General features: G+C 36.2%; 4 protein-coding genes across 4 annotated transcripts in view; 2 read left to right on the top strand and 2 right to left on the bottom strand.

Moving 5' to 3' along the window:
* Positions 1-394: 394 nt before the first annotated feature.
* Positions 395-2,358, bottom strand: LOC145108891 (uncharacterized). Its single transcript, XM_079045975.1, has 2 exons — positions 1,015-2,358; positions 395-776 (listed from the first exon to the last, which is right to left on the bottom strand). Exons 1-2 carry the CDS (start codon positions 1,763-1,765, stop codon positions 742-744), a joined length of 786 nt encoding a protein of 261 aa, XP_078902101.1. The 5' UTR covers positions 1,766-2,358; the 3' UTR covers positions 395-741.
* A 4,341-nt stretch (positions 2,359-6,699) lies between these two features.
* On the top strand, positions 6,700-7,224 carry LOC145106512 (uncharacterized). Its single transcript, XM_079043472.1, has one exon. It carries the CDS (start codon positions 6,700-6,702, stop codon positions 7,222-7,224), a length of 525 nt encoding a protein of 174 aa, XP_078899598.1.
* A 3,669-nt stretch (positions 7,225-10,893) lies between these two features.
* Positions 10,894-11,511, top strand: LOC145106513 (secreted RxLR effector protein 161-like). The gene has a single exon (XM_079043473.1). It carries the CDS (start codon positions 10,894-10,896, stop codon positions 11,509-11,511), a length of 618 nt encoding a protein of 205 aa, XP_078899599.1.
* Positions 11,512-12,066: 555 nt separating this feature from the next.
* Positions 12,067-25,744, bottom strand: part of LOC145108892 (putative methyltransferase PMT24) — a 43,450-nt gene continuing 29,772 nt past the window's right edge. The window contains exons 5-8 of the mRNA XM_079045977.1: positions 13,179-13,353; positions 12,793-13,065; positions 12,514-12,708; positions 12,067-12,441 (exon numbers count right to left, since the gene is read on the bottom strand). Coding sequence (XP_078902103.1) covers positions 12,216-12,441; positions 12,514-12,708; positions 12,793-13,065; positions 13,179-13,353 — 869 coding nt within the window. The 3' untranslated portion in view covers positions 12,067-12,215. The remainder of the gene's footprint in view (positions 12,442-12,513; positions 12,709-12,792; positions 13,066-13,178; positions 13,354-25,744) is intronic.

Consider the following 25,744-nt stretch of genomic DNA (forward strand, 5'->3'; position numbering starts at 1 on the left):
CGAAGGTGAGAGTATGATGGGTGTTTGAGGAAGCGTTTGTGAAAGGGGGTGTCATGTTGGAAAGTAGAAGATGGGATAATATTTAAGAGGTGAGCGGCCATGTGTAGGGCTTCCACCTAATAAGTAGGTTGAAGGTGAGCTTGAAACAAAAGAGTTCGAATGGTGTTGTTTAGAGTCCGAATTATACGTTCAGATTTACCATTTTGTTGGGACGTGTATGGGCAAGAGAAACAGATGTGAATACCATTAGTGTCACAAAGATGATGAAATTGTTTGTTATCGAATTCTTTGCCATTATCGCATTGGAAAATTTGGATATCGGATTTGAATTGGTTATGAACATAAGCACGAAAATGGTGAAATTTAGAAAAAATATCAGATTAATTTCGCAACGGATATACCCACACAAAATGAGAATATTGATCTAGAAAGATAACATAATATTTTATTCCACTATGGCTTATGATTGGTGATGTCAAAACATCAGAATGAATGACATGAAAAGGAAAAGTAGCAGCAGTTCCAGACAAGTTAAATGACAAACGGACATGCTTGCCTAGTTGACATGCATGCCATAAGATACTAGGATATTTTTTTTTACACGAGATAAATTTTTTGGATAGTAAATGATGGAGGACTTGAGAGCCTGGGTGACCAAGACGTTGATGCCATGTGGATGAACTAACACTCATAAATGCTTGAGGGAGTTGTTTTGTGAAGGGATAGAGCTCGCCCATGTTGTCACATCGGATGAGAGTTTGTTTGGTGAGGTAGTCCTTCACAGAAAAACCAAATTCGTCAAAATCAATAGAACATTTATTGTCACGAGTGACTTTTCGAACGGAAATAAGATTTATAATAATTTGAGGGGTAATAAGGACATTTTTAAGACATAAGGGACGAAAAGGTGTTGAGAAATAGAAGTGTTACTAACATGAGAAACCGGAATACGAGATTCATCACCTACTAAGACTGAAAAATTATTGAAATTATTTTTAATGGAATTTAGAATACCTGAGTCGGCATGAAATTGAGCAGTTGCCCCGGTATCCATGTACCAATCTGCAATGTCGGGGTCCTGAAGATTCATAGTGCTGAAAGCTTGAGGAAGAGTTGTGGGTTGATCCGCATAAAATTGGGCATATTGCCAATTAAAAGGCCGAAATTGTTGAGGTCCAACAAGAAACGACTGATGGGATAACTGCTGATTGGGCCAAGTTGGTTGCTGGCGAGAAGGGGGATGAGGAGTATTGGGCCATCGCATCTGATTTGGAGGAGGAAGCAGCCCAACAACTTCTTTATCGGTTGGGATAAAAACCCAGCGACCACTAGGGTTGTTTGCTGTCGGCGAGAAGGAAGACACGCCACCATTATTTCGGTGGCTATTTCGCCCTCTGCCACTGTTTCGCCCCCTGCCACCTCCCCGATTCCGAGCACCACGATGGCTGCCATGGGAATTTCCAGAAAAAGAAGATTGAGGCTGATGATGAACATTCAGAACTTGATGAGAAGAGGAAGAATCTGTGTGAGAGGCTTGAGGTACACGGTGCTGTTGAGTTTGCAATGTTTGTTCTTCTATCGAGAGCATAGAACACATCTCTAGGAGAGTAGGAAACGAAGTTTTGAGGAGAATTATAGTAGCAAAGTGATCAAACTTTGATGACAGACCATTGAGGGCGTAGGTGACTAGCGTGCGTTCCGGAACTTTGGAGCCAATATTGGCTAGAATATCTGATATGGTTTTCATACGAGTGTAGTATTCCATGACAGTGGAATCACCGATAGTAATGTTTCTGAGTTGATTTTCGAGTTCAATTGCGTTGGCTTCTTTGTTGTCACGGAACAGATCTTTGATGGCTTTCCACAGTTGAGCGGCTGTTGCATCAGGTATCAAAATGGTTTGAATGAGAGGTTAGGAGAGAGTGCCGAAAAACCATTGTTTGACGATTGAATTAGCAGTACACCAATCCTGATCAGTTGGTTTGTGATCTGTGCCATCAAGGTGACCGAAGACCTTATATGCAATACAGTGGTTCTTGAAAAATTCACGCCAAGCATCATAGTTTAGCCTGTCAAGATCCAAAATTAGCGGAACATAGGATTTGATGTTGGTGATTCCGTACATTTTATCAAGTGAAGTGGCCATTGAAGAGAAGAATTAAGAGAGAAAGTAAGAGATGAGAAGAAGATGTCGACACAGAGAAGTCTACTGTAAAAGAGGGGATCGATAATAGGGAGAAAGAGACGGCAAGGGTAGGTTATTGGCCTGATACCATGTTGACAAATAATTTTTCCCGTAACATTCAATATAGCATTCCACCAATATATAATACAAACTATGGTAAGAGCTATGATTGTGGGCAAAATATGGAAGGGCCAGACAAATACCAAAAATACAAAGATAATTACAATCACAAATAAATATACAGCTAACACTCTCGATCTTATAGAGTGAAGACACATATCATGTTAGGCCACATGGTTTCTAGTTAATTAATGAAAAATATTACATATTATGTATTATAATATTTAATCATTTTTCTAATATCCGTTTATATGATATTATATTTTGAAGCTAGTTCAGATAGCTTTTACTCGATATCATTTTTTACTGGTTAGTTTTTTCTCATAAGCTAACTTTTTCGCAAGTTTGTTAAATATAAGTTAGACAACTACATAAAGATTTTTATTGTCCACACTTGAAGTGTTGAAAATTAAAAACCCTATAATATTCCAACTTATTCACATGTATAAGTGTAAAAGGTTCGGTCAACACTTTTATGTAGGGATGGATATTTGACCACGTGGAGCGGAAAATACCGTTTTTTCAGTTTTCCGTTCGACGCGGTTCGGTTCTGGCCCGATGCTCTTCCTTAGTTTCATGTATGGCGATTTAGTTAACTAGTGGTTTGAAATTTGCAAACGTAAGTGCTGAAATCCTAAGTCGAGTAGGACTTGGTGACCAAGTAAACTTGGAGCTTAAGCAAGTTGGTTTAAGTTTCCTAATCTTATTCGAAAAGTTGGTAGTCTAGGAATATATATATATATATATATATATATATATATATATATATATATATATATATATATATATATATATATATATATATATATATATATAGGGGCTAGGTTATAGTATGGATGGTAAGTATTGTCTGGATGTAGGAATGAATATAGACCAAGAGTTTAAAATACATATTCTAATAGAATACATATTCTGATTGAATACAAATTCTGACAGAATACATATTCTGATTGAATGAACATTTTGAAGAATAACAAATTTTTGAACCATAAGTTGAAGAATAACAACATTCTTAAAGAATAATCATCAATTATTAACATTAATGAAGAATCTAAGGTCCAAAAAAAAAAACAAAAAAAAAACAACTTTTACTGTCACATTCTACAAAAATACAATGTTATTTTTTGAATTATTTCCACATTCTATTAGAATACAAGCTTTATAGTGAGTCATTCTTGAAAAAAATCTTCATTCTATAAGAATACAGTGTCATTCATGAAAGAATCTTCATTCTCATTTTTGTTTCATGTTGTTATATTTTGACATTTTGGTGTGGTGAATCTCAATTGTCAGGAAATTGTCTCTTAATTCCCATCCACTATTGTTGTTCCAAACAACTTTGCTACATTCTGAGTGGCCCTGAAACAAAACACATACAAAAAATAAAGTTCAAGAATATAAATACATACAACTTGTGGCCTCATGGACCAATTGTCCATTTATTCAAATACTTTGTATATTGAAAATTGGAAGAGTTTAGCAATTTACTTGTTTAGGTGATTTAGTTATATGATTTTGTAATTGCATCATCCGTGAAAACACAACAAAAAGTGACCAAATATTGTAAAATTATCTATAATAAACCTAAACCCAATATGATTTTGTACTAAACCACTAAACAATAAGTAAAATTAAGAACATTGTAAAATTATTTATACTAAACCTAAACCCAATTGATAGTTTCATTTTATTTACTTATTTTTATAGTTTATTTTAGCATATTTCATTCATAATTTAGTTAATTTCCATGCATATTTTCCTTTTTTTTCTGCTATTTCGGGTACTTTCTAGTTTCGTGAGCATAATTGCAGATTTTAAGGAGACTAGCGGAGCGGGATCTTTCGGAAGCAATTGGACTTGGAGGAAGAAAAGAATTTCGGTCTTGGTGATAATGGAGTTAATGCTTGGAGTGGGCTTGCTTATTAGTTGAAGGCTTGGAAGAAATAAACTTTAAAATTGCAAGATGCGAGAGAATAATCGAGCATGCGGAGATTGATGATTGGGAGAATACGGAAGCTATGCATCATTTGGAGAAGCCAAATTGGGCTTAAAATGAAGTGAACTTAAAGAAAAATGGGCTAGAAGTTGTTTGGACTCGAACTGGGCCAAGTGGGCTAAGCTGTGGAGGCCCAATACTCAAAGAGCCCACTATGTGATACAACCCACGCAACACACCCGGGCAAGGCTGCGCGGCCACGCATGACACAACCAGGGTAGTTTCAGAATTTCAGTTAGAAGGCTATATGGGGAAGGTTGGTGTGCATATTTTTCACACTCTGGCACATCCAAAAATACAACAATTCTCTAAAGAATTTGGAGCACTTGGAAGACCAAGAACACCTCTAGAACTTCATCTTTTTGCTCTTGATTCTTGATAATGTTTGGTACAATCTTTTCTAACTTTGTTCTCGTGTGTTTAGCCATGTTAGGCTAAACCAAATTTGGTTGATTTTGGGGAAATCCTTTGACTAGTTGTTGAATGTTGAAGAATCCATGAACTTGTTCTTTAATCTTTATGGGAATATTTTATGTTTTAACATATTATCACTACTTGTATGTTTTTATTCATGAGTTTAAATGTGTTTGTGGTGATTAGTTGGCTAATTTCTTGATTAAGTAAAAGATCTTCAAATGAGCATGCAACAAATGATTTTTGTGTTAGTTTTGTATCATACAATCATAAAAACATTTTCTCCAACATGGTAGTGAAAGCATTTAACTCCTTTTGGATTTGGTGACTTTTTGGTTCTTAATGCTAGTTGACTTTCATTAATTACATGCTTAATGAAAATTGTGACTTTGACTAAGGAAATTGTTATGAGCTTCTCTAACCATTTTAATAACTAAGAAAAGTCTAGGTAATCTGAAGCTTCTTGGATTACTATGGCCAATCTAAGGATTTAAAACAAGTATTGCACCATTGGATTCTAATGATATGTTCATCAAAAGTCAAAGTGAGGAAACCTTAAGTCAACCATCCTTCCCTTATTGATTTTACATCAAACTCTTGTTTTTTTGAAATTGTCTATTTAAATATTAGTTTAATTCTAGTTTATTTCAAGTATTTCAAAAGACCAAACTCCCCCCCCCCCCCCCATTTTTAATTTATTGTCATTTCACAAGTATTTTTACAAAGAGATTTTTATAGTTATAAAATTGAACCAATCTCCGTGGATACGACCCCTTTACCACTATACACTATTTTAGTGTGTAATATTTAGGGTATTTATTTTGTTGGCCTCGACAACCACCACCAATATAAATTATGTTTAATAGTCAGATGGACGAAAATCACATGACTGTAACGTTCTTAAAAATTACCTGAGAAAGCCTCAAAACCGTAACATATGATGAATATGAACTTGCCGTTTGACAAACCAATTAAAGTCTCGATTCTTTAAAAGCATCAAACCGAAAGATAACAATGAATTCTATACAGATCGGAGGTCGACGATGTTCTTGATTTCAAGATGGTGGTACTTGGAAGCAAAGAGCCTCACACAAATAGTAAAGAATAACAAGCATTTGAGAAGATTAATTTCTGATTTAAGTAAAGAATAACAAGCACTTTCAATTTGATTGAATATTAAACATAAATAGATTTAGAGTAACCTTGTTACCAAGATGATTGTTACTAGGATGACTAGAGTTGAGCTCTTCGCCATATGTGAAGGATGATATGGTGGGGAAACCGCCTTTTCCTTCACCTCTCCAAGTTCTGAGAAGATATGACGGAGGTTCGATTGCTGGATGCACCACCCTTTGACTCTTCCCCGCTCAGTCATCTATCTTCCACATTTTCCACTCATATATACATTCGACAGTCATTCTCAACAAACAAACATTGTGAACGGTCAGTTTTTCGATGGAAGCAAAGAGCCAGCACCAGTTTGCAACTGATCGCGAGAGATAAGAGATAATATGGTGGTGGCGTGCGGTCGTCTGATGGGGCCGCAGGTCGATAGAGGTGGGATGTATATGGTTTTGTGGGTGTCGATGGAAGAGGCAATAGGATTTTAAATAAAGTAATTTGCCTTAATTAGAGGGTAGATGATTTAATTACTTATTTATTAAAATTAAATAATACTTCGTCCATATTAATCCCTACATCCACATAATATTTGTTCATCCACATTTGAACCTATCTATCTCTCTCTGTGTGTGTGTGTGTGTATATATATATATATATATATATATATATATATATATATATATATACACACACACACCAAGGCATGAGACTATGTAGAAAACGTTATTGAGTTTTGAGTTATATTTTCTCAATAAAATTGGAGACTTATTCCACTTCGTTTTGTGTTATCTTATTAGAATTGGTATCATAGATTTGCTTTGAAATCAAAAAGAAACTTAACTGTTAAACAGAGGTGGTCGACATGGCAGGAGGTGAAGGGGCTTCAGGCGGTACTTCGGTAAGGGAGAAGGAGATTGGAGCCACTTTGGTACAATCCCACATGCTCAATTCAACCAACTACACCATATGGGCACTAAGAATGAAGGTAGTGTTACAGATTTACAAGGCATGGATAGTAATCGATCCAGGAACAGAGAAGAATGAAGAGAAGGATTACCCTGCAATGGGTTTGATTTATCAGGCAATTCCAGAATCTCTAATTATGCAAATTGGAGATGTTGAATCCACAAAGGCACTCTGGGATGCGATTAAAGCTCGTCACGTTGGGGCTGAACGGGCCAAGGAAGAAAGGATGCAAACCCTAACAGCCGAATTTGACCGACTCAAGATGTCGGAGTCAGAGTCAATTGACGCATACGCCGGAAAGCTGTCCAGTATCGCCTCGAAATCAATAGCTTTAGGAGAGGTTATTGACGAATCGAAGTTAGTTAAGAAATCAATAGCTTTAGTGATGATCGCATACCTCTCCTGCCTCGCACTTTGGTGATACCTTTCAACCAAGTCCTTATGCATTTCGTAGGGATAGAAGTCCTCGTAGGACTTTTGGAGTTCAGCAGTCATGGTCGCCAACATGATGCAATGGACTTTCACGCTCATGGGCCTCAAAGGCAGCGATCTCCTCGGGAGTAGCAGTGTTCATATCCACCTCTTTCAGCTCCTTGTCGAGGACATATTCCTTTTCCTCGTAGCGGGTGACCATCCTTATGTTATGGATCCAATCGTTGTAATTGTTTCCGTCAAAGATCACCCTCCCACACAAATTCATGAGTGAGAATGAGCCTGAGGCGTTTGAGCCGGAAGCGTTGTTGTTCAAGTTCGACATCTGAAAAAGAAAAGAGATAAAGTTTTATTAGATAAGAATCCCTAATTAAACACCCAAATGAGAAATTGGGGCTAGGATCCAACAACATTATTTACAACTTAAAAGGGGGATGCCGTAATTTAAATTGCAAATAATTTGAAGGTAAGTGAATGACGATTCACTAATTTCCACCATGAAAAACAAAAGAGAATTAAGTTTTAAATGTATTGAAAACTCCTAGGTCTTTTGAGATTCATTGAACTTTTCAATGACATGTTTAAATCTCGATATGCCCCACAAGTTTGTGACTGGGATGCTGAAGATCACAAACCGGGTGTGAATAACCATGCAAATGTACATGGTGCCCCCAAATGTTACAGTCACCTAATCGACGTGCCGGTTAACCACACACGCTCCATCAATCTATGACAAACATCGAGTCACCCTTTGCTACCTTTGCTTAGAGCCAATTAGTGTGCCGGTTAACCACACACGCTCCACTAACGCCTTAGCAATGGTACAAAGTGTAATTTTATGGAATTGCATCAAATTCACTTTTGCCTAAAGTAACTAAGATTGGGAATTTTTGTAAAAATATTTAGTTACTTTATAAATTCATTATACTTTTAATGAGGAAAGGTTTGCCCTATCCTACCTGTTCGGCTAACGACCCTCCACCAATCAAGGAAGTGGTGGGTGAGAGTGGACACCCATTAAACGACCATTTTATAGGCCATAACCTTATACCCCCCTTATAGATTGGCTTTGTGAATGAGGCCTACTAACGGTAAGACTAGCATTTAAGTTATACATATATAATAATTATTCTTAAAATATTATAATAGTATAGGGTGAATTTTAAACTTGTAAAATTCTAGGGTTTGGAATTTAATTATTTCAAAATTAAACTTTTAATCCAAAAATTTAAATTTCAAAACTTGAGGGCAAGTTTTGAAACATTTCAAAACAATCTAGATCAAAATTCAAATAAATAAATAATTAAACAATTAATTATGGTGATTTTATAATTTTGACCTAATCAAACTTTATGCAAGATAATGATCAAATAAATTCAATTAATTAACATTTATCGTATAAGGAATTAATTATTCAATTAATTTGAAAATATCTTTTATTTTGGCAAAGATAATCATCCAATATTAATAAAATCCGTATTTTATCAGTTAAAAACGATTTGGTAATTATCCCACAGCAAAATAGGCATAAAATCCCAAAAATCCCTCTGTCTGAAGGCCCGACTCGCCGAGTCCCCTAATGGACTCGTCGAGTTTATCCTACTCGTCGAGCCCACTTTGGGACTCGCCGAGTCTGTCATTCAGGGGGCCAAAAAATCGATTTTCAAGCAAGAATGAAAACACAAAGCATCAAATACAACAGAAGCCAATCAAGGCTCTGATACCACTGATAGGTTTTATACAATACAACTATCCTATGTGCTCATACAAAACCCTAAAGCTTGGATCTAGGCTTCTCTATTGTACATGCAATTCATCCAAGACTTGAAACCCTAATCTAGCATACATTGAAATCGAAATCTATGATGAACTAGTTTAGATGATACCTTTCAATGATAGCAAGAATCCTTTGATCTTCAAGAAGCTTAGTGTCACAAGTGTAACACCTCTAATGACTCACAAACACCACAAGCAAGAGAATGATGTAAAGGAGAGAGGATGAGAGGCAAAAATCGGCTCCAAGCTTCCAAGGGATCAAGTGGCCGATTGTGCTAGCCCTAAGGGTCCTTATATACTTGAGCTTTCTAGGGTTTCAGTCAAAACCCTAATTGGATGATTAGGCCCTAAGTAACTTGAGAACCTTCTGGAATGAGGCCTCCTTGGACGAAATTAAGATGGACTTCTCCTTAATTTCGTCCATGCCCTAATCCATAAGGATTCTCAGCCCAATATCAACTATCACACAATTGACAATTCTAGTCCCGTTTAATTAATTAATGTCTTTTAGCCACATAATTAATTCTTAATTAGTTCTTGTCTAATATTAATTAAAGTATATGATTTCTCTTTTAATATATTATTCATATAATATATTAATAAACCATAATAACCTCTCTTTCTCCATAAATCATCCTATGAAGTTGCTTTGGTGAAGGCAGCCCAAAAGGACCATGCAGAACCGGGTCAAATACATACCAAATATAGTTACAGGCTTAGACACTAATCCAACAGCAACAATCAAGGAAACGAGGTAAACAATGACCCAATGTAACTGATTGAATTGGATCATGAGATTAGTGATGGAGCGGAAGTACAAGATAATGAACAACCAAGTACGGTCAATAATAATGTTCAATAAGGAGCTGCACACCAAAGGCCCTCGAGAATAAGAATACCTCCAAGACGATTTCAAGATTATGAGCTTGATCTTGATAATCTCGAAAAACTTCTTCTAACAAGCAATAACGAGCCGGTATCGGTTGAAGAAGAGAAGAAAGAACTAGAGTGGGTCAAAGCCATGAATGCGTGAGTCAATTCGATAAACAAAAATAATATTTGGAAACTCGTGAACAAGCCTATGGGGGTGAAGCCAATTGGACTCAAGTGGGTGCTCAAATTGAAGAAAGATGCAGACAACACCATTAATATATACAAGGCAAGGTTGGTTGCTAAAGGTTACGTGCAACAACCAGGTATTGATTTTCAAGAAGTATTTACCCCAATAGCTCGAATCGAAACCATCCAGTTTTTTATAGCCTTAGCTTCTACAAATGGGTGGGAGCTACACCACTTAGATGTTAAAACGACGTTCTTACATGGAGTATTGAAAGAAACCGTTTACGTAGCGCAGCCGGAAGGCTATATAAAGAAAGGTAACGAGCATAAAGTGTATCGCCTTACAAAAGCACTATATGCCCTAAGACAAGCACCTCGGGCATGGAACACGAAGCTTGATAGGATTTTGAAGAGTAAAAAGTGCATGAAAGAACAATCGGTGTACCGGAAAAGTGAAGGATATAATTAACTTACTAATTTTAGCAATTTATGTTGATGTTCTATTTGTCACATGTACAAATTTGAGCATGATCAAGAGGTTCAAATTAGAGATATCCAGGAACTTTGAGATGTCGGATCTTGGAAGATTGACTTATTACTTGGGCATCGAAGTTAAACAAGAGGAATTGGGGATTACTATAACCAAGAAGCATATGCTCAACGCATTCTAAAAGAAGTCCGTTTACATGATTGTAATCCGACCCACATTCCAATGGAACCAGGAAATAAATTGTCAAAGGCCAAAGATGAACCCGAAATTGACCCGACACAATATTGAAAGGTGGTGGGATGCCTTAGATATCTCTTACAAACAAGACCCGATATGGCATATGCGGTTGGAGTTGTTAGCCGATACATGCAAAGTCCAAGAGAATCATATGGCGGTGCAATCAAACATATCCTAAGGTACTTATGGGGAACAACGGGATACATAATCAAGTACGAGAGGATGAGACAAAACCGACTCATTGATTATAGTGATAGTAGTCACAATGTTGACCCGTATGACAGAAAAAACACAACCGGTCACATTTTCTACTACGAGTCATCTCCGATAACATGGTGTTCGCAAAAGCAAGATATTGTTGCTTTATCATCTTGTGAGGCAGAGTTCATGGTAGCCACGACGACCACATGTCAAGCAGTATGGCTTCAAGATTTGCTTGGAGAAATCATGAACAAAGTGCAAGAGAAAGTGGTTCTTAGAGTTGATAACAAGTCGGCTATCGAACTAACAAAGAATCCTATTTTTCATGGAAGAAATAAACACATTCACACGAGGTTTCACTTTATTCGTCATTGTATTGGAAACAAACAAGTGGAGGTGGAGTTCATTCCCGGTGAAGAAGAAAAGGCAAGCATTCTTACGAAACCGCTAGCTCAAACCATGTTCAAGGAAATGCGGAGCTTGATCGGGATCGAAGAAGTCTCTAGGACTTAGAGATTCGGGGGTGATTGTTGGAATCCTAAGTTGAGTAAGACTTGGAGACCAAGTAAACTTGGGGCTTAAGCAAGTTGGTTTAAGTTTCGTAATCTTATTCTACAAGTTGGTAGTCTAGCAATATATATATATATATATATATATATATATATATATATATATATATATATATATATATATATATATATAGACACACACACCGAGGCATGAGACTATGCACAAAACATTATTGAGTTTTAAGTTATATTTTCTCAATAAAATTGGAGAGTTGTTCCACTTTGTTTTGTGTTATCTGATTAGAGTAAGTATTTGGAATTAGGTGCAAAAAATTTCATTCAAATTGCTAGCTAGCTAACTTTACATACTTTCAAGTGTATGAATATATCCAAAAAAATATATAAATTTAACTGATTTTTTTATTAGTTTATGGGAATTTCTGTTTGAGAAAATCTGTAGCTAGTTGATTATTCTCATGAACACTCACTTAAGTTGCGAAAACTATTATCTAGTCAAGTTTAATTCCGCGTTTTCATTTTAGCAAATTAATATATATACTTGTTAAACCAAAGATCACCTAGTACCTATTCACTCATACTACCATCTACAATCAATTAGAAGAAAACATGTATTTCAATACATTAGCCTCTATGTATACCTCTTTATGTCTTCACCAGATAGGAGCATTAATCTAAGATTGTGGAAGCTCATTGGAATAAAAAAGGAGCTGTGTATATGCTTGGCCTCCAGATCGACTTTCGACCACTGATTATTCCCTCTTGATTATTTGTAAACGTTGAATTAACTTCCCAATGTAGTGATTTCAGTAATTTCTCGATTTCCATTATCATGCTGGACTCATCCCGAGCGATCAAATTTCCTCCTGGTCTTAAAATTCTATCAATTTCTGCCATTACAGATTTAATCTTGCACCTGCATACACATATCAGAGTTCATGTTATAATCAGTTAAGTTACCTATGCAAAATTTATTAACTCAAATCACCTGTTTTTCAGGTTGGAAAACAGATTGTCTGCATGGAGAAGATCATAAGTCCGAGGATATGTGCTAAAAGACTCACACCAGTCATGATAAATGCCAAAGAGACCTCTCTCAAATATTACTGGGAGCGTATCAGGAGAATCTATGTTCACCACATTTAGTACCCATAATTTTAGGTCCTTAAGTGCTGCAGCGAACCTGTAAACATTGGTTAAATGCTTAGGGATTCATCGATCACAGGAAGGCCAGTTTCAAAGACGAGTGTTTGGTCTTAACACTTACCCACCATACGTAGCTCTCATGTCCATAACATTTCGTAAACTGGACCAGTTAATCCCAAGCTTACTCATATATGATTTGCTAATCACCTGTTTCCAATGCTCATAATCAGCTATAAAGTCGTTTGCTGTTGGTTTTCCATAAACTGCGATCTGGGATTTATTTAACCAGTACGGAGGCTTTTGAACTCGGTCTGGCCATTCCTCAGGCCAATGTGAACCTCTGTATGTCTCCCCCATCGGCACCTCGTGGATGCATGCCTGTAGAGGTTCGTACCTAAGAAACATAACATAATTCCAGATCATGTAAGTTTACGTTTGAGTCTGTTTGACATTACTCCGTTTGATTTTCCAAATTAAAATGCATTAACTTCAAAAGTCAAGTCATACCAGGCAGCATCGGGATCATCATTGAGTTCACACATGGGAGGTTGCTGCTTCTTTCTTACATGATAGCATTCATTTGAGTCAGGTTTGTGGTAGACCGCGACACTAATTGCATTTAGTTTGTCCTTCTTGATGGTGACAAGCTTCCAGCACATTGCGACCGTTAAAGCAGACATCCCTAAGTGTAGGATATTTATTAAAGTTATTTCAGGATTGGAACTTTTCTCTTTATTGCATATTCGATAAATAAGTAGAAATTTCAAACATTATATAGATATTACAACATCATATAATTACATGGCAATGTTAGAGTGTTATTTGGAATTGACAATCTGAGTGAGTTTACAATCCGACCCGATCAAATTAAGAAATTTTTTTGAATGATGAAATCGAAGGTATAAGTGTTTGGGATTGGTCCAATAGTTGCTAGGTTTTAATTTATTTATTTATTTATTTTTGTTTTTCATTATAAATATTCATAGCTAGGATTCCTAGTGTATCATTTTTAAAACAGTTCAATAATAAAAGTGATATTTGGTTCTTCCCGTGGATGTATGTTGCTATAGGAATCAAAATTTTAAGTGTAATTATCGTATTGAATTGATACCTCTTAAATAATACAAAACAAAGGGAACATATGAAATAAAGATAACCCTAAGTAAATATACAATTTTTACAATAAATTAGAATAACATAAAATGTGAACCCGTATCTCAAATATCCCCTCAAGCGAACAGGTGGTAGGCTAACACAAAGCTTGTTTCGAAATGACTCAAAGAGTCGTCTCAAAAGCTGTTTGGTGAAGATGTCACCTACTTGCAGCTTAGTAGGCACAAACTTTGTGGAAGTTTTTCAGAAGATATGAACTCACATACAAAGTGATAATCTATATGAATGTTTTTGGTTCTGCGTGTAATCAGATTTTGACAAAGAAAAATGGAACTTTGATTTTCACATAATAAAATGTGACGATCCGCATGTCAATACATTGTGGTCACAAAGCAGATGGGTTAGCCAGATAATTTGTACAATCTCGTTTGCCATTGCACGGTATTCAGATTCACAGCTAGATTGTGATAATGTAGGTTGATAGAATAACCGTAGGTAAAGCGACGAGTCTCGATGCAACAACCCAGTCGGCATTACATTAGACGACAAACGATGACTTTGTTGGATAAGAGAAGTGTAAGTCGTGACTGACACTGCTCTTAACATAACATAAAATTCGTTTAACCAATTGAAAACGACCAACCGTTGGAGAATGAAGGAATTGATTGGCTTATTTGACAACATAAGACATATCTAGGCGAGCGACAGTGAGATATTTAAGAGCTTCAACCAAAGACTCGTAATAAGTATGATCTAAGAATGCTATACATGTACTCCAGAAAACATTATTCATACTAAGAAGAGTAGAAATTGGTTTAAGTGCTGTTTGTTTTTTCAGAAAAAGCCACTTCTGAAAACTTTTTGCTATGCCGACGCAGCACTTGACCTTTCGCAGCTGTTTGTTTTTTGGAAGACTTGTAACTTAAAAACTATTGTGCGTGTGCTGCGTGACGCATCACTGGACCATCTTCTTCAAACCACTTCCCACTTACTTTATGTTATATTATTCAACTTAGATTTGTTTTAAATGTTTTTTCAAAAACATGTTTATTATTTTAATAATATTTAAAGAATATTATAAACAATTTGAATATATTTTACATAATTTCAAAACTGTTTGATAAATTTCATATAAATATTTTTTGTGTTATATTGTTTATAACCAAATATTAATAAATTATAAAGTTAATTATTAAAATTACCAGATTTATTGTATAGTTAATTTCAGTTAATTGCAGTAGTCTGCAGAGGTTAAAAAACAAACATATTTTTTCTTACGGGCCGCAACCGTTTGATCAACCTCTTCTACTGCAGAGGGTTGCAGATGTGGTCCGCATACTTCAACCATTTTCGCTTCGAAAAAACAAACAACACCTTAGTATCAAGAAGACCAACCTGGATTAATATATCATGACCATATATGGTTTGGCTCAATAACACAGAATCATCCGTATAAGTAACTTCAAGTCTCAATAGATATGTTAATTTTCCTAAATCTCTAATAATGAATTCTTGATGTAGACGATCAATGAAGCGATGTATAGAGGACTCATTATTATAGGTAAGTATGATATCATCGACATATACTAATAAGTAAAGTTTACAACATCCACATTGAAGATGAATAAGGAGGTATCGGAACGAGTACACACAATACCTTATTGCACCAAAAAATACTAAGACGTTGAAACCATGCATCAGGGGCTTTTTTGAGGCCATACAAAGCCTTATTCGAACGAAAAACATAATCAGGATGCGAAGAATCCTTGAAACCTGGTGGTTGCTCTAGAAAAACAATATCCGTCAGATGCCCATTTTAAAAAGCATATTTTTTACGTCAAACTGATGAATAGTCCATCAATTTTAACAAATAAGAGGACCATTCGAACAGTTGTGTCTTTGACAACTGGACTAAAGGTGTGTGAGAAAATCAAAATCTGGAATATGAGAAAATCCTTGTGCAACAAGACGTGCTTTATATCAATCAACTGAGCCATTTGACTTATATTTGGTTCTAAAAAGTCATTTGGAGCCAACAACATTAGAGTGCTTTGGACATGGAACTATAGTACATGTTTTGTTTTAATATATCACCTTTAATTCCTCATGTATTGCATCACACGAATGTTGATTCCTAGAGGCATATTTAAAACCTTTAGGATTAAGGGATGCAAGTAGAGCGTGGAGAAGACTAGTAGGATCAATTGCTAAAAGATTCATTACATGTTTAGGCTTGATGATACCTGCACGAAAACGAGTAACCATGATAAGAGACGAAGTGTCAGGAGTGACCGAAGGTGCTGTTGGTAAAATAGCTACTAGTGGAGGGGTATTTGGAATGATTAAGTCATTTTTAGATAGAGGACCCATCCTAGTCAGTTGTGGTGACAATATCATCAGAGGGTGATAGGGGGTAATCGTCGTATGCCATATACGACGACACAAGGGGAACTTTTGACGAGAATCGGAACAGAAGTCGTAGTTGGTGGAGCAGGCATTAGAGTGCGACCATCATCATAGATCTTAGAAGAAAATCATCCATGTCAGGAGATGAAGTGTCACATGAAAAGGAAAATGACAGTTCATCAAACCATACGCGCTTGGTGATGTTGATGTTAGGGGTGATCGGATCCAAACATTTGTAGCCTTTGTGCTGGGTGCTCTAACCACTGAAAATACACAAAAAAAACTCCTAGGGGAAATCTTGTGAAGTGAGTAGGCTTGTAAGTGGGGAAACACTCTACAACCAATCTTTTTGAAATCGTTGTAGGTGAGAGTAGAGGGAAACATGAGTTCAAAAGGGGTCTTTCCATCCAATATTTTTATAGGAAGTTGTTTGCTAATAGTAGTCGAAGAGAATGCATCGACCCAAAGAGTTGCAAGATGATTGGTACCAAAGAGCATGGCTAAACCAGTCTTGGTTAAAATAAAGAGATTATGTTCAACACATATATTTTTTTTAGGAATATATGGACATGATATTTGATGATGAGTGTTTTTGGATGTGAAGAATTGCTTGAAGTGATGATTTATGAGCTCAGTACTGCCATCACTTTGCAATACTTTAGCTTTGTTGAAAATTAAGTATTACAAGACCAAGAAAGGATTGAAGCACTGAAAAGAAATCAAATTTGGCCCGTAATGGATAGAACCATGTAAACTGTGAGAAGTCGTCAGTAAAAATGAAATAGAAACGATAACCATAAGCTGAAGTAATAGGAGTTAGTCCCCATAGGTCACAATGTACTACATCAAGAACATGTTTAGATTGTTTTTCATTTGAAGTAAAAGTTAACTCATATGCTTTTGAAAGATGAAAAGGTGAACACAAACTAGGTTTAGGCAAAATAGATGTAAGTTTTAAATAACCAACTTTATTCAAACTAGTAATAACATCAAAACCAACATGACCTAAACGTTTATGCCATAATTCCATTGAAGCCTTAGAAAGCGAAATTAAAGATGCAATATGCGCTTGAAAAAAAACCCATAATGTAAAGTCCATCTTCATGTTTCTCTTTTGCTAGAATTTAATTGGTAAATGGATCCTGATTAGCAAAATAAGACTGGAAAAATAAAACATCAACCGGGTTATCACTAGTAAGATTACTGACCAATAGTAAATTCTTCCTTAGATTAGGCACAATAAGAACATCACTAAATGTCAATTTAGGTCAAATAGAGGTCCTACCAATGTGGGAAATAGGTACAATATTACTTTTCCAAAAGTGACCTTATCTTTGCCATAATACAAAGTGGAAGAATCAAGATGAGCCGGGGAAGGGGCCATAAATGTGATGGTGCCAGAACCAACATATGAATCTATAGATGAATATTACACGTAGAAACTATGTAACGATTGAGCTAGATTAGCTACCAAGTTAGAAAATAATCAATCATAAGTGGCTAATTCGGGGAATTGATTTTCATTATGGCCATTATTTATACATAACTGAAAATATGGAGGAGGACGTCCCCGACCACCACTCGGACAAGATGAGGCTCATCCACGGTTGGAACATCCACGACCACGACCACAAGAAGAATGCAACAAAGAAGATGATCTATGGGTGGTGTTAAAGGTAACTGTTTTACGATAAGGCTCATGTAGTGATGCCATGAATAATTTGTGATTTTCTTCTAGAGAAAGTAAATCACGAAAAAGGGTTTGAGCTGCGATGCATGGTGGGAAGTAGAGAAGGCATGGAAAGTTGGTCCCAGACCATAAAGAAACCAATGAGACTTGTTCAAATCTGACACCGGTTGTTCAATAGTAGCCAACTGATCACAATACGATTTAAATTATTTACCAATGTCGGAAAAAAAATATTACCTTTCTTGAGATTATGAAGAAAGGCCTATTGATTTTGAGCACGTTCAACTATACGCAGTCTCGAGAGCATTCCAAACATAAGAAACAGTAGAATGACCAAGTGCTTCAGCCATAACTTATTATCTAAGAGAGTAATCAAGAAGAAAAAGAAGCATTCGTTGATCAGTTTCCAACGAAGATGTATAGGTTGGGTTGGGAAATTCGTTGGCATCATTGATAATGGTTTGCAATTGAGCTGGGGAGGGAACCATGAACAAACATGAGCCACTTTTGCTAAGAAAGAAGTGGAGTGATTTGATTGCATTAAAGTAGGTATTTGGAAGAGGACAATTTAATTTTCATATTGTGAATACGAGTAATCCTTGGGATCTCATTAGAGGAAGACATGGATGGGTACAACCCAATAGGAAAAAGAGGGAGCCGATAATGATTTTAGGTTTGAGGAGGAAAAGAGATCAAAACTTGGTTGATATCATATAAGAATCAAAATTTCACTATAATTATCATATTCAATTGATTCCACTTAAATAATACAAAATATAAGGGAGACATGGAAATACAAATAACCCTAACCAAATATACGATTTTCACAATAATTGAGAATAATATAAATTGTTAACCTATATCTCGAATAGTTACATCGACCAAATCACGTTAATTTATCCCTATTCTTTTATTTATTTTCCTATATAACAAGCGGTATCAGAGACATGATTATTCGAGCGGTCGAATATGATGATTAAAGGGATGTTGTTTTACAAGTTTAATTTGGATAAGTTCAACGAATCGAATGACTTCACATTGTAGAAGGTGAAGATGAAGGTTCTTCTGGTTCAATATGGTTATGAGGAAACATTAGAAGGAGAGGCGAAACATCCGAAGAAGATGTCTATAAATACGTAGAGGTATATTATGGAGAAATGGCATAACATATAATTCTATTATGTTTGGCTGATGAAGTGCAATAGGAGGTTGTGGGTCAAACGACTGTTGTTGAGCTATGGGATAAAAATTGTGACAAGTATAAAAAAACACTATCATAGATATGTTGTATCTGAAGAAAAATTTGTATACCCTCCATATAGATATCAGTAAGTACTAAAGTAAAAGATCATTTAGGCTCTTTTAATTCTATTATTCTAGATTTACAAAGTGTTGAGGTTAAAATTGAAGATGAATATCAAGCTCTTACTTGTGATGTGTAGGATCTTTGTTGTCCGTGGAACTAAAATCTAATTAAGGTTTTTTTTATAGAAAAGCGGGGTTTAGTTAGGGTTTAGATGTGTTTGTAAGTAGGGGTAAAGAACAAGATACAAAGGGTATAAATAGAAAGAAATCATGTTCCAGGTCAAAAGATTCCACTAAGTTTAAATGCTATCAGTTTATAGAAAGAGGACACATAAAAGGAGATTATTCATATAGAAAAAGGGGAAACACTAAGGTAGAATCAAATAGCAGTAGTAGTGTTGTTGTTGTTCAAGACAGTTTTAATGAGGGAGACATAAGTGACATTTTTATGAAATATACACTGGTTCTATAGATACTTGGATCTTGGACACAAGTACATATCATAATATGATTTTCGTACACGATTTATTTGTGTCTTTTAAGGAATGGAATGGTACGACAATGTTCGGAGATGATAGGATGTGTTGTATTAGAAAAATATACTACTGGTATGTCCCTGACCTTTAGAGGAATCTTATTTACCTTGGAAGTTTAGTCAAACAAGGACTCAAGTACTAAGGTGAAAATGATTGGTTAAAGGTGTTAATGGGTGCTCTTGTGGTAATAAAATGGAAATTACAACATGTGATCTATTTCATACATGGTAGTTTGACGACAAAAACCGTGGTTGTACCCTATTTTTAGAGCAGATTAATGAAAAAATAAAATTGTGAGAGCGTCGATTGGTTCATAGGTAAAATAGTATGTCATTGTTGAGTAAACATGGCTTAATAGGGTAGATAAGTAGCTAATAAGTTGAAATTATGTGATATGCTAGAGTTAAACAAAAGCAACATATGGTGAAGTTTTATTTTGGAAAGCATACAGCCAAATAAATCCATGAGTATATTAACTCAGATTTATATGGCTTCTTCTCAAGTGAATTCACATAGTGGATTCACATATTTAGTGAATTTTATTGATGACTACCATAAAAGATTTGACTGCATTTTATGAAAACAAAATATGAAGTGTTTGTGCAATTCAAAGAGTTGAAGATTATGGTTGAAAAACAGACATGTATATAGGTCAATACATTCATAATATATAATGGGTTAGAGTTCTATAATACATTATTTGATAAATTCTATAAAAAGGAGGTATAGTGTGGCACCTTACTATGAGACACACACTGCAACAAAATGGGGTTTCATATTGGATGAACCAACATTGATGCAACATGTAAGATGTATGTGTATATACGATGGTCTATCGAACCAACTCTTAGCCGAAGTAGTGAATATTGTTTGCTATATAGTAAATATATTTCCATTAACGAGAATTGATTTGAAGAGTTATCAAGAGTTTAGTCCGGTAGACCCTATGATTATATTGGTCTATGTATATTTGGTTTCTTTACTTTTGCTCTTGTTAGTGATGCTAAATTAGAGCCAAGATAGCTGGAGTGAAAGGTTATCGGATATTGTATACAGAAGAAGGTAAAACTCAACATTTATTGTAAGTAGATATGTTACATTTGATTAATATTCTATGTGTGGCCAAAGTGGAGAAAATACAAATTTTATAGGAAAAGTGATCATGGTGCTACGTAGAAGGTGGAGTTTGAAACACAAAATTGAAATAGAGTTGTGACATATGATGACTAACAACTTCAAAATGAACGTATTGATAAAGAAGAGTCTCAAGAAGAATCCATAGAGGAAGATCCTAGTCGTGGCGGTTCTAATAATGAAGAAAGTGAGTCATAATAAATACAAAAAAGGAAGAAAAGGAGGAACACTCAGAACCCCATCAAATATGCAATTTGTGCTAATACTTGTCATATTGTTTCACTTGCATATGAATTAACAAATAGAGATGATACTAGTTCTGATGAGCCAAAATCATATAAAAAGGCTATTCGATAAAGAGGTGTTAAATTTGCTAGAAACAATAAATAAAGAAATGAAATCACTATAGAAGAAAGAAAAATATGATCTATTATTGCTATCAAAGAGAGAAAAACTAGTAGGAAACAAATATGTCTTTAAAAGGAAAGAAGAAACTCATAGAGTTGAATCAAAAAGGTTGAAAGCAAGGTGGAAAAGGGGTTATCACAGATGGAGCTAATCAACTATAATTAAGTTTTTTCTCTTGCTGTGAAGCACAAAATAATAATGTTTTTATTATCCATGGGGAGTGCATGCTTACATGATAATTTTGAGGAGAAAACTTATATGTATAAGCCAAAGGAAATCCTTGATGTTGATAAATATCATGCATGCTTGTTGAAGAAATCTATTTATGGTTTGGAATAGTACCTAAGGCAACGATACAAATGTGTAACACCCTGTTTATTTAAATAAATAAATAAACGAATAAAATAAATAATAATAGTCGTAAAACCTCGAGATGTATTTTATATCATTTTAATTTAGCTCTAAGGTGATAGTAAGTTGATAGGAGTGGTTGTTATCGGGACTCGAATGTATTAAAATCTGGAAATGGGGATTAAAATGTAACTTCCGGACCAATTATGAATAGAATTCTGATGCTAGGGGCTGTTTGACAATTTCTTTGGACTTGTGTTGAAAGGAATTTTAGAGTTAGGGGCTGGAGTGTAAACATTGGACTACAAATGAAAATATTAGAGATGCGAGGGGCGGGAAGTGACAATCCTCACGAATTTTGTATGGGACACGGGTAGTAACCCTCCCAGCCGCCACCTTACTCCTTACCTTCAACCGCCGCCATGAGAGATCTTCCAGCCATCGTTGAAGCCAGTCGCCGGAGTCCATCCTCCCCACGTAAGAGCGAGAGCACGTTGATTACCGCTGTGAGACGCCGGACCTCAGTCGCCATCTCCCTCTTCTTCTTGTTCGTTTTCCGATCAGGTGAGGCCGCCAGCGACCACCTCGCCACTGGAACGCCACCAGAACGCTGTCGCCGACCGGAGACGCCATGGGCCGCTTAGAGAGACATTGAGATCGAAATTGAAGTTGGTTCGTTATGCTTGGGTTAGCCGCCTTCTCCTTTCCGTCCCTTCTTCTTGTCGTTCGCTGCTGCCATTATCAGGTTTGATTGCTACTGCCTTGTGTCGTTGTTGTTGAAGCCGAAGACCACCGAGAAGACGAAGCCACCATCTTCAGCCACTTGGTGGTCGTGTGGGTGGGTATTTTCTTAAGGCCCGACCTCTTGTTTGGAGTATGTGTGCATGTTTGGGTGTTTTTCCGGAGTTCACGGAAGAACCATCGCCGCCACCGTGAGGTGGTGGCTGTCACCATGGGTGGGTGTATTTTAGTGTGGGTGTGTGCGGTTACTTTTGGGATATTCATTGTAATTTGTAACAAAAGATGGAATAATGAAAAGAAATTGAAAACCACCATCTTAGGGTGGTGGCTGCCGCCTCCTGCCGCCACCAGCCGCCGTGTCGGGTGGCGGTGTGCTTGCCTTGTTGAGTTTGATTCGTTTGGGATGCTTGAAACCCTAATGGGCCCAATGAAGCCCTAATGGGCCCAGTGAAACCCTAATGGGCCTGGTGAAAACCCTAATGCGTCTATTGGACCCTAGTTGACCTAAAATGCCCAAACATGTGTCTAATGGGCTTAATGGACCCTAATGGATCTAAGGAATTAGCTATTGGGCCTATTGGGCTAAGATGGGTTGGAAACCCTAATTAGGGTTTGGAAAACCCTAATGCCATGAAACCCTAAATTGGGACTTATCGGGACCGCATCAGAATTATTTAATGAACTTAAAGTAGTAATTAAGAACCATTTGCAATTAGCCTAAGGCCACGTGGGACGTAATGGATTAAGTCCTTAATGGGTTAAGTAGGGACACTTAACCCTAATCATCATTTTATGTGAAACCCTAATTTTCACTTGGGTTTATTGTTGGGCTTTTCTATTGGGCCTTGATGATTGGATTATTAATGGGCTATCCAAGATCAAGCAAATAGATTAGAATAATTAATGGGCTTTGAGGTAAGGCCCATATGAGGAGTTGGGCCCAATTTGGAAAATTGGGCCATAGATGGGCCATAGTTTGGGCCTTTATGATTATGTGATATTGGGCCATTAGAATGTCGAATGTTGTACTGGACTAAATTGTTGGGCCTTATGGTAAGACCTTGTAAAGGTTTGGGCCTAATTTGGAAAATTGGGCCATATGTTGGGCTTTGACTCATAGTTGACTTTTGGGCCTTTGGATTGGGCCTTGGGCTTGAATAAAGCTGAGTTAGGGGTAAAGTAGTATTTACCCCAAGTACGTATTTATGGTTATGTGTCTTTGTAATAATTATCTGGTATGTTGCTATTTGTTATGATTATGTGCTAGTATGCTATGATGTTATATGTTATGTGCTAGTATGCTATTTGTTGTAATTAGTCGAAGTATGTTTTGGACTCTTCGAATGTTTTGTAATGTATTTTACTAGGGCGCTTTTATTCGAAGCTTCAGAGTCAATGTCTTAGTATATTTTTTGTATGCTTTCAGTTCCCTATAAATAGGGTTATTTACTAGAGTTAGATAAGAACTTTTACAGACTTGTCTACTATACTCTGTAAAGAATTCGAAAGCATAATAGAGCATAACAAGATCATATTTACATCCTGTGTTCAAATCTCATATTCTTACTTGAATTCATACTCTGATTAATTCATTACTCGATTAATTGGTTCATCAATTGGTATCAGAGCAGGAATCATATCTCTGATCTGATTTTCACGCTGTTCAAAAAGTTTTTGAATCAACTTTTTGATTCAAAAGTTTCCGCACTTTTTGAAAGTGAAAAATTGTCAAGATCTTAGTATGTGATTCGATTCTGCATTTGAATTGTTGAATCGAGTGTTATTCTCATCAATTCGATTTGATTCATCTAATTTGTTTTCAAATTCTCAAATCTTTTCAAACTTCTCAAAATCTTCTTCCGTACAACAATGGCGAGTTTCAATCTCAATTCGATGACCTCGTTTTCTCATCTGCTAGGTTCATCAACCAAAATTCCAATGCTAATCCCTGAATACTATGATCAGTGGGCTGATCGTATGTAGGATTATCTGAATGGTCTGGATGAAGAATTATGGTCATGTATCACTGGAAATGTCAATGTTCCAGTGAATGTTCAACCAATTGGATCATCTTCTACAAATTCCGGAGTTGATAATCAAACTGATCGTCTGAAGAAACTGGAGAAGAGGTGTATGAGGGAACTGCGAGGTGCATTACCTCCAGTTGTGTACAATTACGTTAGGAGTTGTACAACTGCAAAGGAAATCTGGAACAATCTGAAAGATAAATTTCAAGGAAGTGAGAAGACAAAAATCAATTCATTTAAACAGTGTTTGGTTGAGTTGAAAGATTTCAAACAAAAAGAAGGAGAAACAATTGAAGTTTACTATGATCATCTGAACGAGTTAATCTATCGGTGCAATCGCTATGGAATTACCAGGACTTCAATGGAATTCAATCTCATCTTTGTAATGGGACTTCGAAAAGAATGGAGAAGTGTGAGTATGATGGTGAAGAATCAGCAAAGTTTTGATACATCAACTCTCAATGATTTGTACAATCAGTTGAAAACACACGAAATTAGGGTAAATGAAATTGCTGAGGAATCGAAGTTGAATTTGGGAGGTCCATTAGCTCTTGTGTCAAAGATTTCTAAGAAAGAAGCTGAAAATGGTGATTCTGAGGAAGAAGAAGGATTCATCATGAATTCGGATGATGAAGCAATAGCATTTTACTCGAATAATCGTGTCAAGAAATTTTTCAAAAAGTCGTTCAATTCGAAGACTAAGCTTGCTGAGGTGAAAGGAAATTCTGTGAGTAAAAATGTTGTTGAGGAGAAAAAGAAAGTTGAGAAGCAAGATTCGAAGATTGCTGATAGAAAGGGTGAGAAGAAGCTGAAAGGTGATGCTGGAATAGATTGTCATTATTGCAACGGTGCGAATCATCTTGCAAATGACTGTATGCTTCGAAAGAAGGATGAGAGGAAGAATAAAGTCAAAGATGAGGCATACTACGCAGAGAAACTTGAGGTGGTTCGTGCTAAAGCAAAGAATTTGTCATTGGTTGCAAAGGGTGAGCATGAGGATGAAGATGGAACTTATCAAATCTGGTCATCCGGGTAAGACGATGAAGAAATGAGGAATCCAACGCATGGAGCGTTGTATGCAAAAATGGAGGAGGACTCAGATGATGGGGAATTCGAAGTGAGGGGACGATGCTTCGTATCCAAAGCAGCTGACAAATCTCCAATGACAACAAAGGTACGTAAAATTCTCGAATATTTTAATATTCCTACACATGCTTATGACTCTGAACTAATTTCTTTTGATGAGACGGTTACTTATTTTGATTTAATTGTTGTGTCTGCTAGCAATGAGGCCAACAAGTTGTCAATGGAGTTGTTAGAGGTCAAAAAGAGATTAGACATGAAAATAAGCAAAATTGAATG

Source organism: Lactuca virosa, chromosome 4, assembly GCF_052849685.1.
Source record: "Lactuca virosa cultivar CGN04683 chromosome 4, Lactuca_virosa_CGN04683_v6, whole genome shotgun sequence".
Taxonomy (NCBI): domain Eukaryota; kingdom Viridiplantae; phylum Streptophyta; class Magnoliopsida; order Asterales; family Asteraceae; genus Lactuca; species Lactuca virosa.